This window comes from Myiozetetes cayanensis, unplaced genomic scaffold (genome assembly GCF_022539395.1).
Source record: "Myiozetetes cayanensis isolate MyiCay16 unplaced genomic scaffold, myiCay2020 scf5-8, whole genome shotgun sequence".
Lineage (NCBI taxonomy): Eukaryota > Metazoa > Chordata > Aves > Passeriformes > Tyrannidae > Myiozetetes > Myiozetetes cayanensis.
Genome location: NW_026087742.1, coordinates 44,697,861 through 44,713,298, shown reverse-complemented (window position 1 = coordinate 44,713,298; position 15,438 = coordinate 44,697,861). Strand labels below are relative to the sequence as shown.

The window sequence follows — 15,438 nt, the reverse complement described above, 5'->3', positions numbered from 1 at the left end:
GGTTATTTGGGTGGCGGCAGCACTGAGGGTACAGCAGACCTGTTTATTTTTCAGTACTACTCAAAATCCACCTGAGAACTAAGGCAAGTCCAGAAGGTTTATCTGTACAAGAAAGGCGGTAGTTATTGCAATGTCTAAATGAGGTGCCATTAGCAGTGTTTACCAGTCAGGGTAACACTACTGTCCTAGCTGTATACCTCAGTTCTGTAAAAATGTTAACTGAAACAGCACAACAGCAGTGTAAGAAGTTGCAACAGAAGTGGCAAACACCCAGAAGTTAGAGATTAGGTTATTCTTGTGATACGTGGAAAGCCTGAGTTCAATCCCTTGTTCTGTGTTAACTGGCAAATGACATTTGAAAATGTGCCTCCAAAACAAAAGCTTAAAATATAACTTAAGCATAACTTAGAAGTGCTGTGCTTCCATTGCTGGCAGAGTAGACAATCTGTACCTAATTTACAGTGATTAGGTCAATGATTAGTTTGATACCACATGGAAGTGGGCATATGTTCCGCAGTGTCAGAAATTTGGGAAGGGTGACAATTCAAATGCCTTCAAAACTAGACAGTGACTGAAATCTCTAAGCAATTCCCAGTTTTGCTATTAATACTACATCTATAAGAGACTCCTGAAATTACAGCCCTCCAAGCTACTTCTTGTAGCAGCAGTTTTTAGGAATACGGCACATACAAAGGTGTTTGCTGACCTTTATCTTAATACTCATACTTTCTATCCAATGAATAAGCTAAGTCTGCTCATAATTTGTTTTGTAAAAGCTTATGCACAGAGCTGGAACCACCTAAACTGAATAACGGAATACTGAAGACACGTTTCTGTTAAAGTGTGCCTCAGAAGAGGGCTTAGTTGGAGGGACAGACATAATCAAGAGATACTGTTGTGGAGATATATATTTCTCTCTTTATGGCCAACAGCCTCAGACCTGCTCCTGAAGGCAGGAGTATGTGAGTGAGTTTAAGCCCAGGAAAAGGAAATTTCAGATGTGGAAGAAGTGTAGCTTCCTACTTCTCATTCAGGGAATGTATTAGCAATTGGAGCAGTCTCCAAATAACATGTGAGACCTTGCTTCAATTGCTTAAACTCAGTTCAAGCATTTCCTACTTACCCTATTGAAGGTCTTCTAGGCTGTATTAATTGTGAGGGCTCCACCCTGGTGCTGAAGGGCAGTTTCAGCTTTGTACATTAGACTAGTTAGATAAATTGCAAAGGCAGCCCTTGAGGCAGAGACTGTCCAGGGCTTTACCACAATAATAGTGGATATTGTTAACAGGGGACTGTTTCTCAACTCAGGCTTTTGTGTGTACCAGACATCTTAACTGAGTGTTGGTTTTCTTCCCTTGTTCACCAGAGCTGAAGTAGCAAGTTTAAAAAAAGTAACCCTTTTGTTCAGATTGTCCTGTTTTAAGGATGATTATTATTTTTTCCAAAGGATGGATAACCTGTGCTTTACTAACAACTATGGGTTAAAATCCTTCTGTAAATAGGCACTAAGGCACTGTGTGATAGCAGCTCCTTCCTGGATCATAATACCATCAAGTGTACACAAAACAGCATCAAAGGAATTAAAAACTCATGAGGTTTAAACAACAGACTATTAAATACAAATCTTGCTACCCAGAGGTGTGCAAACAATTTATTTATGTTCAGTGCAACAGTGTACAGGGGAATGGATCTGCAGCTGTGTTTCTTTACAAGGTTAATAAACAGCATGTCAACTCTGGTGAGCACTTATTTTGTAATGCAAATCCTAATGTAAAAAATAATAAAGAGCAGTTGTATTCTCTCCATTTGTGATGGAGTCCCACTCTGTCAGGATCAGACATATCAGTCAACAGCTGCAGATGGAAATAAAATATTTCTGTTGATTGAAACCTGTGGGCTGCAAAAAAGAACTTTTTTCCCCACTGCTCAAACAGTTCCTTGTGTCAGACAATCTGAAGCCACACTTTTTTTCTTTTTAGTAGTCCAGCTGGCAGAACAAATTGCCTTGTTGAATTAGCATGTCCAAAAATAGAAAAGGATTTAAATGAATATGACAGTACAACCAGTAGAACAAACTATTGCTATTATAAAATTTAATAATATATTTCTCTGTCATATAGTGGACAGAATTGAGATGCACAAAGGTATTAATGACTTCTGGAGCTTTTACTATTAGTTATTTTTATATGAATCTCAGTAATAAGCAAATCAGCATATATGCTGCCAAATTAAAATAGAAAGCTTTAGCAAATTAACACCTTTTACAGAGAACTTATACAAATATCACATTTTTATATCGTGTTATTGCAAGAACAAAATTGCATAGACCATTTGCTGGCACTTTCTGCATTCTCCAAATAATGCTTTGTCTTAGCAAATAGTTCAAGTAGTTCCCTCAATCTAAATTTACCCACTAATACAGCAAGTGCTTACATCTAGTGAGAGAAAAAACCCACTGATCTCAAAAATATGAACAATGACAATCATCTGAACTGAATAATAGTTCAGCACGGAAACATTTTTATTTTTTTATGTTCTCCATAAGGCTGTTTTCAAAGTGTTACTGACAGAACATGTAATTTGATTCAAGTCATTCTTCTGAAGCTGAAATGTCATTTGTGCTCTTCTTCCCCTTACACCCTGTAGTCCAGAACTGTCAATACAAATTTGCTTCCTAAATTGAAGTACTTTTTTTTTTTTAAATTCTGAAAAATACTCTTTCAGCAATGCTTTTTAGCAGTAATATAAAACTGCGCAAGGAGGGTGTGTGGCCTTTTCTGGTGCCTCACTGGCAGACACGGCTGTATTCTTGGCAGGTGGAGCCCACGCCAGCCACTGACAAGTAGAGCTTTCCATCTGGACACACGCAGATTTCATAGAGCCCCTGAGAAATACCGGATCCACCCCTTGCACCCTCAGGCAGTTTGGGCAGTCGCACAGTTTCAGCATCGAGCAAAAGCTGCATGGGAAAAGGCAGGACAAATGGGCTTGTTAGAGATAATAAAGCAATAACATGCCATAAAACAAGCTGAATTTGTCTAGGCAGAGGTCTAAGAATGGCCTTCTACCCCAGCTTGTCATACACAAGCTGCTCTGAGAGCTAGGCTCTTCACAGACACTGGAACATTGTGGGGGTAAGCTAGTGCCCATTGTCTTCATTAGCAGAGACCTCATGAAGTTCAAGGTCCTCCACCTGGGCTGGGGCAATCCCAAACATGGATACAAGCTGAATGATGAATGGATTAAGAGTAGCCCTGAGGAGAAAGACGTGGGGGTATTGATGGATGAGAAATTGAGTATGAGCTAGTAATGTGCACTTGCAGCCCAGAAAGTCAATCACATTCTGGGCTGCATCAAAAGCATTGTGGCCAGCAAGTCGAGGGAGGGAATTCTGCCCTTTATTCTGCCCTTGTGAGACTCCAACTGATGTATTGTGTCTGGTTCTGGGATCCCCAGCATGAGAAAGGGATGGACTTGGTGAAGCGAGTCCAGAGGAGACCACAAAATTGTTCACATGGATGGAGCACATGCCCTATGAGGAAAGGCTGAGGGATTTGGGGTTGTTCAGCATGGGGAAGAGAAGGCTCATTCCAGTAATTAAAGGGGGCCTACACTAAAGCTGGGAAGGGACTCTTTTTTATTAGGCATACCAGTTTAAAAATGGAAAAGGTAGATTTAGATTAGATATAAAAAAGAATTTCTTCCAGAAGAGAGGCACTGGAACTGGTTTCACAGAGAAGTTGTAGATCACTGGACGTGAGTAAGGCAAGACTGGACGGGGCTCTGAGCAATCTTATCTAGCAGAAGGTATCCCTGCCCATGGCAGTGGGGTTGGAACTAGAAGGTCTTGAAGGTCTCTTCCAACACAATTCATTCAGTGATTCTAAGATAAGACAGGGGGTCCCTGCCCATACACTGAATAACAGGACATGAGCACTGCTGCTGGACCCAGGTCTGTCCTGGCCTGAATGCTGAAGCCTCACCACTGAGCCGGCTGGTTAAGGACGGACATGGGTTCATCTGTAGCTCTTTTGTGGAAGAACTGGTGCAGCCTCGTAGAGGGGATAAATAGGTTGCTGCATGTTGCGTGCTGTTGCTTACAGGGCAGTTTTTAATGATGTCTGAAGAGCTTCACTCCTTAATTTAGCCACTCTGGGGCCGAGTGTCTATTTCTGGGCCAGGATTCCCCACTGGGGTGCCTGGGGATCACTATGCTCATGGGGAGCTGAGTGCTATCCAAGTTTTATCAGAGAGCTTTTCTCTAAGCTAATACAACATTATGTCAATTGGTAGTATTATTTACATAAAGTCTTATTATTGGCACTATTAATTTTAATATCCTCTCTCCTAAAACCCGAGGAATTAAATTAAGCAGACTTGAAAAAAAGGCTTGAAGTTATTAGTCATATTCAGTCAGGAAGATCAACCATAGCTACAGAAATAGAAGGGCTTGTACTCACCACACCATCACTGCTGTGTAGTTTGATATCCATCTGGGAAAGAGCTTCAATATTCCCAGCTTGTGCTTTGATATTAATTCCTCGTGGTGCATCCATGCTCAAAGATCGAGTTGGTGATTCCAGCCTGAAAGCAGGAGCAGGAAATCGGACAGTAGCACAATCTCATATGTCCCTTACTTTTGAAAAGTAAGTAAACTTTGAACAAGCCCTTGCAGGCTCTTGCCTGAAGTCATATAAAAGACACATTTTCTTTTTTCTTCAGGCAGACTTGAAAGAGCAGGTAGCTATTTCAAAAACCACCAAAGCATCCAAATTGAAAAATATAGATTAATTCATGATACTAATGCAAGGTATTAGTTCAGACATAACTACAGATTATTTCAGTATAACAGTAATTTAGTCTTTAAAACTGAAACCCATTTTTACATTATTTAGTTTGAATTTATTTTCATTTTTGACATAATAAGACCTTGAAATTAATACAATTAGTGCAATCTGGAAGTTTGTTTTATTAAAGGGAGTTTTGACACTGCTACTAGTTGGACCAAGATTTCACTCAGCGTATTGTTTAACTAGAAGACATCTGAAACTTAAAAACCATTAACTTAATTTGAAATAAAAAGTACACTATATAACAGAGTTGCAAAACCTGCAGCGCCACAAGATGGCAGGAAGGTATTGCATTAGCTGAGTAATCACTTTGTCAGGTCAGCTGTGCAGGATTGACGATTCCTATTTTCCAAAGAGATAAGGCTTTGTTTCTTCAGAATTCTGGTATCATTTCCATGGTAAGTAGCAGGGATAGAAGTACTAACTAAAATCTATGAGAAGGAAAGAAAAAGCCCAAGCTTAGCTACAAGCTAGTGACTTTTGACTGTTACGCAGAACTGCTTCATCTGGAGACACAGGGAACACTGCAGGATCAGAATTGATACCCACTAGGTTTTGATCCTGAATATTTGCTCACACTTCCTACTGACACCAGTCCTAAGTTTATACTATCAGCCAATATTTAGCAGATGAATATGAAAGCTAAAGAAAATGAGTCAGCTGGTGGTCCCTGTTAACTTTACATCTGTGTTACCTTTCCTATTCAGTACCTTCCCTGGACACGTGAAATATTGTGGGTTTCATCCATAGTGCAGAATGCAGATGCGTGTCCCTGTTCCCAGGTCTGCATGTTCTTATCCACTGTGTGTGTGTGCACGCACAAGAGAGTGATCGCACACATATGTTCACATGATCCCAGCGGATGCTGTGTTGGCTCCAGAGTTGCCAATCCAGGTGATTGTGGAATGCTGTGCTCCAGCAGTCCTTTACTAGGTATGCACCAGGTACTGAATCCAGACCCTGACTGTTACAGGAATGAAATGGTTTTGCACACAATCCTGATGGAGCTGTCTGATAGGTTTAATTTACTGAGACTATTTTAATTGTTCCCTTTTTTCCTGTTACTTCATTAAAACTAGAATTTAAAAGAAGTCAGTTTGTGCTCGTGCAAAAGTTCAGTTGTATCTTCGAATTCTGAAGAAGCTAAATCCAGCTGATATCTTAAAACCTAAATCCATGACATCTGAGCACAGTCACTAAACTTCAGTTTTTTATCCCCAAATCTGTAAATAACTCAAGCAATATTGGCTTATCACTGCTCGCCAGCAGTAGCAGAAGATTCTATCTTCTCTGATCTTCAAAGGTCCCTTCCAACCCAACCCATTCTATGACTTTATGTTTCTATGATCTGCCTCTCCCTGACATCTCCTGGGTTAGTCACCTTCAGTTAGTTTAAGCTCCAGACTGACAATTTAAAATACTAACAATGGATAACTGTGTCATGGTTCCATAGTGGGACCATATCTGTGAAATAACCTTATGACTTATCCCATGAGTCTGAGATGGCACAAACTTCTGTCATGATAATGTATCGGTAATCTTTATTAAGCAGTGTTTGGGATTTAACAACTTTTGTATGACTTTTTGTTTTATACCCCTGGATTTATACTTCTATGAAATGGAAAATCAGTTTTTCCCTGAGTGATTTACATGGGAAGTCTGCTTCATCAGAATATTTTTCAATGCACATTTTTATGCATTATATAATGAAAAATTAAACAAAGTTTGTATTTTTAATCTTTAATATATTTTCATAAGTCAGTGTCAAGGTAGTTGAATATAACTTTGCCATAGTTTGTGTTATCAAAAAGCTATAAACATTGAAATAGCTCATGTTCTTTTGTAAAGTACTTCACCTGTGTAAGTAATCTATATGTAGGCATAAATTTTTTTTTTTTAAACTCTAATGAATATCACAAGATGGAAGACTGGGACAGATTTTTGAGAATATATCAGATCTGGAGGCTTAAAAGCAACCAAACACCAGAGAAATATTTCTTACCTTCTACCAAAATTAATGCTGGTAAGAAGCCTACAGACTTCAGAAGCACTTACAGATTTATATGACTTACATATTATTTAAATTACATGGCAGAATTACATTTGCTATATTAATCACAATCCTAAATTTCTACTGTTTATACAGGTCCTATTTCTATATTAACTAATGGTGGATTTGCCTAATAAAGCATGTCATTGGAGCTTTCTGGCAATAGAAACTGTAGTGAAACAGTGAAGTGGAACTATTATGTGTGAAATTTTAGCAAAGGCAACAGTCAATAACACTAATGATGTATTTGTTTTTACAGCATTCAAGGGTTCGGTGTCTGAAGTCCAGACGTACTAGAAGGGAAACAGCGCCTAGTGTGACTGAGCTGAACCTTGACTTTGAATGTCCCTTCTCAGTCCCCACACTGATGTGCATTCCTCAAAAGTCTTGGCAAAACAAGAATTTGGTTTGTTTGTAAATGCTGGAGGGTGCTTGGAGATTCACAGGGCAGAAATGGATTGTCTTAAGAGTTTTTGGTCATTTTACAGTGTTTGCTTGAATTCATGCATTAGAATGATGAAGGAATATATTGTTACCAGCCACTTTATTTTTTTTTTTTAAATTACAGACACATAAATTACATTTAACAGGATGGAGTGAATGGTTTTTATAATCTAGAGGAATTAATCTATGCAATGTACTGTCCTAAATGAGTTATCTGTTACAACCTGTATCTCATTTGGGAAGACTGATTCTGTATTTAGGAGTAGCTTCTAGGTACTGTGGTAGCTGCCAGGGGTCAATCAGCAAGCGGTGTGGTGCAAGAGAAATTGATTGGGACAGCACAACATTTGATGCCAAGGACCTGACACCCCGTTATATGTGTTCTGAGGAGTACCCTGGACTAGCTGTTGCCTGACCCTGCCAACTGGATGCCCAGAAAGGTTGGAGCACATTAGGCATTCTCCAAGAGATTCTAGCTTTCAAGTTAATTTAATCCAAATGTCACCCTGTTCATGGACTCTGAACAGTCCAAGAGAGAACCAAGATGTGGAGAGCTCAGGCAAATGGAAGATTTCCTTCAAAAGCAAGTTTCTGATTTGAATTAAGATACTCAAGTAGACATATCCACAGAATGTAAATCAATGCAAGCCATACTAGGCCCACTTGCGGAGTAGGTATTTTGCCTTGCTCTCCTTTGCTCTGATCCCTGCAGCCAGGAAAACTGCACAGTGTCAGCTAATGAAAGGCATGGAAGGGTGAGTGAATAGATGGTCCCTGTTAATATTTTCTCACTCTGTCACCTGCTGGATATTGGTCCTCAGTCTGTCTTCTTACTTCTTGGTAAGACAGCTCCAGGAGTTGACTATACTGTCTTTGCTGACTGCCAAGGAAGTTTGGTGCTGAGGTGTGCAGAATAATTCATGAAGGATTGTGTGAAAAGTCTTCTGAGGGAACCTCAGCAGCATCCAGGCTCTGGATCAGAAATGACTCCAACAACCTAAAGGCTTGGAGATTCCCCTTTTCCTATAAGCATGTTGCTAACTTGTGGAGATAAAAGATCACCAGAAATTGCTCAGTTGGTTGTTAGGGAGGATGTGAGGGCCTGATGCAGTTGTAGTAAAGAAGCAGTTGATACTGCCTGTGCATGCTGCAGCAATATTGATCTAGATTTTCATCCTGTTCTGGCAGGCATTAGAAGGATACCTTACTGATCTTGTAAATGCCACAAGGCACTAGAAAACTGGTTTTAGCACTGTAGAAAGAGTATCACAATTTTATGGACCCCAAGTTTCCTACTGCAGTTTGAGGTTGCTTGACTCAGAGCAAGAGAGAGGAACCAGCTTGCTCTTGTGAACCTGGAAAATTGTTTATTCCTTGCTTCTACTTTTTGACCTTTTCAGCTCGAGTCATCATCTCTCCTGAATTCACTGGGGAGAGAATTCCTTGGTATAACCTTAGCTGGAAGTTCCCCATCTGGATGCATTCTTCCCAGCACCTACCCGAGGAAGACCAGGGTTACTGTGATTGGACTGAACAGGCAGACAGCCTCTAAAATTGCGGTACACCCAACAACTGATGTGCCTCTGCTTACATACAATAACTCCTTTTTTGCCTCCTTACTCTTTGGTTAAAATGGCCTGATCAATTTTACCACACAGAGAAGATTTCATGAAACATATACCTGGCACAAAAGTGATAAAAGTAAGGTAAAGAGTTTAGCATTGTCTGGTGTATTAAGTATTTGAGTGAAATAAGTTCTTGTATGAGTCCATCAGAAATTTGATTTTTATATTTCATCAAATATACTAATCCATCACTTCCACTTCTCTAATATGCTCAGTCTTCCTTCCATAGTGTTTTAGAATGATTAAAATAAAAGGATACATGCAAAAGGGACAAATATATATATTAAGGTTTGATTTTTGAAGAAAGTAATATGAGCAGGCAGAAGACAGTGAAAGATCCCACTCCCCTTTTTTTCTGCCATTTAGTCTTTGTAGGACTGAAGATGCTGCTTCACACTTGTTCCTAGGCATTGATATGGGAACATGCATGGGAAATATGGTATTAGAGGAAAGATTGAAGAATATGAAGAAAAAAGAGGAGATACAGCATTGTACCTCAGGAGAGCTGGAGCTGGAATAATGGTACTTGTTCCACTTGTGTGTTTCCATATTGTTTCCTCTGAACTTCCTTGAAGATTTTAAACTCAAACCTGATGACCTTGTAAGACTGTCTCTTACTCTTCTTTTCCAAGTAGACAGTTATTTGACCCACCTCTCAGGAAAAAATCTCCATGACTTCTCATACTTAAACAACATTTTTAAGAAATAACGTGCTTTGACTGCGCTGCTCCAAGGCTAAATAAAGCCATGAGAGTGAGTTCAATAAGGTTGCCAGTTATGGCACTGAAGATCTGATCCTGCAAGCCTACGTTCCTGTCAAAGTAAACACTGTGCAACTCTGCCTGTGTATGTGTACTTAAAATATTAAGCTTATCTTTTTATAAGGGCATGTAGCTATAGAAAAAGGGGCAATGGTTTTAAACTGAAAGAAAGTAGGTTTATATTAGATATTATGAAGAAAATTTTTGCTATGAGGACGGTGACACATTGGGACAAGTTGCTCAGAGAAGTTGTGGATGCCCCAGCCCTGGAAGTGTTCAAGGCCATGTTGGATGGGGCCCTGAACAACCCAGTTTACTGGAAGGTATCCCTACCCAAGACAGGGGGGTTGGAACCAGATGATCTTTAAGGTCCCTTCCAACCCAAACCAATTTGTTATTCTATGACCAAAACATCTTTTTCACACTGTTAAGTAAAGAAGAAACCCTCATTTGCCTCTGGCATGCTATGAACACCTATCCCAGAGTTCAAATCTGACTTGGAAAGATGGAAGGGGAACAGAAATTAAATCAGCCAGTGACTGGAGGTCATGGAGCAGAGGAAGAATAGAAAAGGTAAGAAATGAAGGGAAAAAACCCCACATGAGATAAAAATGGGGGAAAAGGAAAATCTTTAACCTGTCAAGGAACTATTGTTTTGAAAGTCAAAAAAGCAACCTAGAGGATTTTGTGGGCTTAATTGGCCTTGGTTCTCTGTAGGTGTCTGCTTTCAGCCCTGCTTTTTGAATGCATGTTAACCTTTAAAAGGCAATAGGAGTATATTGACTTTTTGATTAGTCTGAAAGCAGTTTAATTCCCCAGCAATGCAGCTAGACATTGCAAGAGAGTAAACCCTAGACAGAGCATACACTAGTAACACAGGAAAAAGAGATTGTCAGCATTTATTTATGGTCCAGCATACACAATTTCAAAGCATATCCTCTCTTTATGAGGAAGCTGGATTCCTGTTGACATGAGCTGAGCAAAACTAAGCTGGAGTTCTAGAGGTGGAGAGTGAGCAGCAGGCACACACTGATGCCAACTGCCAATTCCCACCCATATTCACTTACGTCCCAGCAGCTTGCTGTTTTGAGGTCAGGCAAGTGTGTGTGGGGTGAGGTAGCAAGAAGAACACGATTGCCCAAAGCTGAGGATCTTGGAGTTCTGCCTTGCGGCTTTTGGTTGCTTGCCAGAAGGTCCAAAGGCAAAGAAGGACAAAACAACAGAACTGAGATCTCAGTCCTGGTATATGCCTCATTTCTGTTTTGTTTTGTAAGAGTATTTTCTTTGGAATGGCTCCTAATATTACATCTTATTGCAAAGAGAAACAGCATGTTCCAGCAACCGTGTATATCTTAAGGACGTGGAAGTGTCAGTATTTGACAGCAAACTGTGATAGCTCTTCCTGAATGTCAAAAAACCAAAAAATAGTAATGAATCATTAAATCTTCTTCCCTGATCAGTTTCTGCACATTAATGAAAATATAGCAGTTTTCAGCTATATTTTCTCAGTCAAGGCTTGGCACAAAAGTTTGATTTGACATAACTTCTATATATCTTTCAAATGCTGACTGATTTTTCTTTCTAAAACGTTCCATTTTGCATCACACATATTGAATTTCTTCATTTAAAGGTGGAATAATTGCTTTCTACCTGGATGACACTCTTCCATATTTTTTCATTCACTTTGATATTTTAAGTTTGAGCTTCACTGAGTTAAACCAAATGAAACAATGAAAAAAATTGACTGAAAAACTGCATCAATTTTTCCTTGTCAAGCCCATTAGTTGGTCAATGGTCATATTATATTATCCCAATTTTTGTAGCTTAGTTCAAAGAAATCATTTTCCAAGGGTTATTGCCTCTGGACTAGGACATATATGCATTAGGACATATATTTCCTTTCAGTAAGATTAATGTCAATATCTACAGTTCCCTTACAATGAATCCTAAGTCAATCTATTATTTAAGCCACAATAAAATGTAGTATGCATACCAGTATATTTTAAATTAAATTTAAATTAAAAAAAAGAACTTTCATTAATTTTCTCCCAAGTGAATCTGGCTCTTTCATTGCAGAAAAATTTACAGAAAATCTTATAGTAGCACAAGATACAGCTTAATATTAAAATTGTACTTTCAACTTAACTATGCTAAAGCTAGTAACTCTCCAAAACAAAGTTTTTGTGCTAGTGAGAAAAAAAGATCACCAGTCTCTTCTGAAAATATAGAAAAATGGTCTGATAACATCACAAGAAAAAAAATAGGGTACAATTGAATTCAGAGAAACATACTATGAGGACGTCTGTTTAGAGGCAAGTGTACATACACATGAACTCCATTAGAAAAATAGCTTGAATAAAACAGCTGTTCATAAAGCACCTCATTTTTCCAAGAATTCTGCAGCCTTTTATTCTACACCTAGATGTCAAAAAAAGTTAAATCAATTCAACTGCCCAAGCAGTTGTAAACCCCTGGGGCCATGCTTCAGATATATTAGTCTATGCAAATATATCTGTGTGGATGGTAAGTGGGAGGATCCCTTCCCACTTCAGTGAATGAATGAATGAATGAAAGAAAGAAAGAATGTTTTTGCTTGCAGAGAGAGGAGCACTCTAAATCTAGATGGGCATCTGAGATACATCTGCCTATTCTGGGCACACAGAGGTCCTCTAGGTTTGGACTTAGTTGTATGAATGCAGGCTATATATGGAAGAGCTGAATCTTAATCAGAAGTGTCTGCTGAATTATCAGCTAAATCACATGTATGAACAATGAAGAAATCTTTTAGGATCAGCAATGATCTGCAGATGAGGATTTTTTTGTATGTTTTCAGTTTTTAGCTCTACTCCATATGTATAGGAAGCATGATTGATTTTTAAATAGAGGAATCTATTGGGTTTTTTATTTTGTCTTATGCAAAAAATGATCAAGGATAATGATCAAGGGTAGAATCTTGAGGCACTCTATTCCTTTTGGTGCCATTCTTAAATGTTGGGAGTATCTGCTGCTCTTGAAGAGATCAGCTGCTATATTCTTCAGCATATTTTCCTTTCCTTTAAATTAAATTTTAAAAATGTTTTCATAGTTTTATTTCTTGAAATAGACTGTGCTCCAAGTTTGTTCCATATTTGTGTTGTAAATCTGAAAAGCATGGCAACAAAAGATTCCAGTACAGCTCAGTTATGAGATTCCAGATTCAAGGGAATTGATCAGCATAAGCACAGCAGGCACTAACACTGCTTATGGCTTAAGGGGGAGCTCTGTTCACAAGCACAATTACAAAGCCAGATTTGAATAACAGATGTTTCCAGCTCCCAAGGTTTTGGTTAACAGAATTTTTTTTTTACGTAAGCAACATAAAAGAAATGTTCAAAGTTCTAGGACAAATGCAGTTAGTTACATGTTCTCTGAAAAAGAGAATAAAACAGTTCCTGGTTTTAACAATACTTTGAAAAGACTATAAAAGCAATTTAAACCAACATTTATTCAAAAACATAGCAGATCTGATTATTACAGTGTGCTCATTTGTTTACTAGTTCACCATCCATCTTCAATATTGAGGTATTTTTGCCTGTTTGCCCACTGTCACTCTATGCAGAGTTGTTGAAGGAATGAGGACTAAAGATCAGACTGAGATACGATTAAAATAGAAGCTTCTCTCAAGACTGACAGTTGTGATGAAGAGTGGTAAGCAGAGCTAATTCAAAAGAGGTCTCTTTGATGACCTCAATTTTATGATGTCCTGACTCTCCAGGTAATTAAAAATGGCCAAGCCCTCACTGAATGTGATTGAATCTGGCACATCACAGATGTTTCCAGCATGGCTATCATTTTCAAATTACTTTAATACTATGATAAAATAATGTATTGTATTATAAAACTTTGATCTTGTATAATAACACTACTTGCATTACTGTTGTAAAAAATGTGTTTAGTATTTTCATTATGAGTGGTTTCATAAAATTATCTTCCAGGTTGAAATTTTCCATGCCTTTCTTTCATATATCTCAAGAAATTTTTTATTTAATATTTAGAAGCACAGAAGGATTTCAAGTAACTGGAGTTCTTTCTGTACCTGCTGTTTATAGCATCCACATGTTCTCCATGAAAAGAAAAGCTCAGTGAATAGGCTTTGCTGACGAACAGGTCATACCCTTCCCTCTTGTGATTCGTTAGTACAGTGTCTGAATGTGCCACACTGTCATCAGAGTCCTCACGACTGAATTTTCACAACTGCACACATTGACTGAGGGAGAGGGGAAAGAGTGAGTAGCAGTGGTGCACGTGTGCAATGTATCTTGAAAGAATTACTGTTATTACTTTTCTTTTTCCAGTGTTTGCCACACACACATTCTTATGGTGGGTGTCTCCTGTTTCCTGCCTCCTCCCCAGCTCCATTATTGTAAGTGCAGATAGGTATGTAGGTGAAAGATAATGTAAGGAATGATCGGCTCAACTCAACATTACATCTTAGATCAGTGACAGCACAATCACAGACGTCCCAACAGGGCTCCAGGTGGTCATCTGCAAGGTGTCTAGAACTGCGACAATCATTAATGAAGTTTTCACGGTGGCTTGCGCACTGGTGGAATATGCTGTAATCACTGCTGACAGTTCACTTTAGCAAACTTCCTGAGCAGCCTGACATCATCAGAGACCCAGTTCAACTGTGTAGGTGCAGAAATCATTACAACTTTGCTCTTTGCACTACTGACATAAGAAGCCATGGAAAATACTTAAATGACCATTTCATACAAGCCGCAGAAACAACTAATTGATTTTAATGCTTTAAGTGATAGCTCTGAAAAACTGAGGCTTTAGGAAGAACATCAACCACATGACTGGCATAAGTGAAAGTCATTTATAAGAGTGGGCAGAAGCCTGGCATGTGTTGTCAGGGAGATCTTACCTCACAAAAAGGCCACTAACATCAGCATATGGATTTCCTCTCCTCCCGTTACTGAGCTATGTATGTATGTATGTATGTATGTATGTATGTATGTATGTATGTATGTATCTGTCTGTCTGTCTGTCTGTCTATCTATCTATCTATCTATCTATCTATCAATCAATCATCTGGTTCCAGAGGCCAGGAGTCCTTCGAAGCAGGAAACATGTAACTGCTTAGGAGAGCAGCTCTGACTGCCAACACATCCATGTGGAAACAGACTCACTCAGAGACATGAACCTCTGTTTCCAGTGGTCACCAAAGGTGCCTCCTATCTCAGGAGATAAACATCTTCCATGACAGCAGGACAGAGCCCCTTTGCAGACTCAGAATTACAGAAGGCAGGATGATCTAATCAGCAGAGTAAATTTGTCTCTTTGGAGATATTTGTCCATACATAAAATGATAACTATGCCCTGCAAGTGAAGCACTATAGTTTGTAATCTAAATTGCAATGAACAAGACTTTGCAGGAATATGGGTGCAGACAAAATGCTAGGAGGATAAGACAGAGAAAACAGACTGTGCTTGGAAAATTCTTTTCACTTCAGGATTAGTATTTACAGGCAAAATCACTGCTTAAAAGACGACCAGATGTGATATAGTACACAAGCCTTAGCTAATAGAGTTTTTTCAGACATTCAAGTCAGAAATGCTTCTGAAAGGTGATAAACATGATGTCCTGTATCATCTGATCCTTCTAAACTATGCCTTTTTACACAGATGAATGGAAAGAAATTCTTTAAAGCTTCCAAAAGAAA

At 38.8% G+C, this 15,438-nt stretch overlaps 1 protein-coding gene across 8 annotated transcripts in view; it reads right to left on the bottom strand.

The window, feature by feature from the left end:
- Window positions 1–1,462: 1,462 nt before the first annotated feature.
- Window positions 1,463–15,438, bottom strand: part of SGCG (sarcoglycan gamma) — a 109,908-nt gene continuing 95,932 nt past the window's right edge. For all 8 annotated transcript variants that reach the window (XM_050333176.1, XM_050333179.1, XM_050333177.1 and 5 more), the window contains 2 exons: window positions 4,461–4,584; window positions 1,463–2,959 (listed from right to left, as the gene is read on the bottom strand). In XM_050333176.1, the coding sequence (XP_050189133.1) occupies window positions 2,786–2,959; window positions 4,461–4,584 (298 nt within the window). In that variant the 3' untranslated portion in view covers window positions 1,463–2,785. The remainder of the gene's footprint in view (window positions 2,960–4,460; window positions 4,585–15,438) is intronic.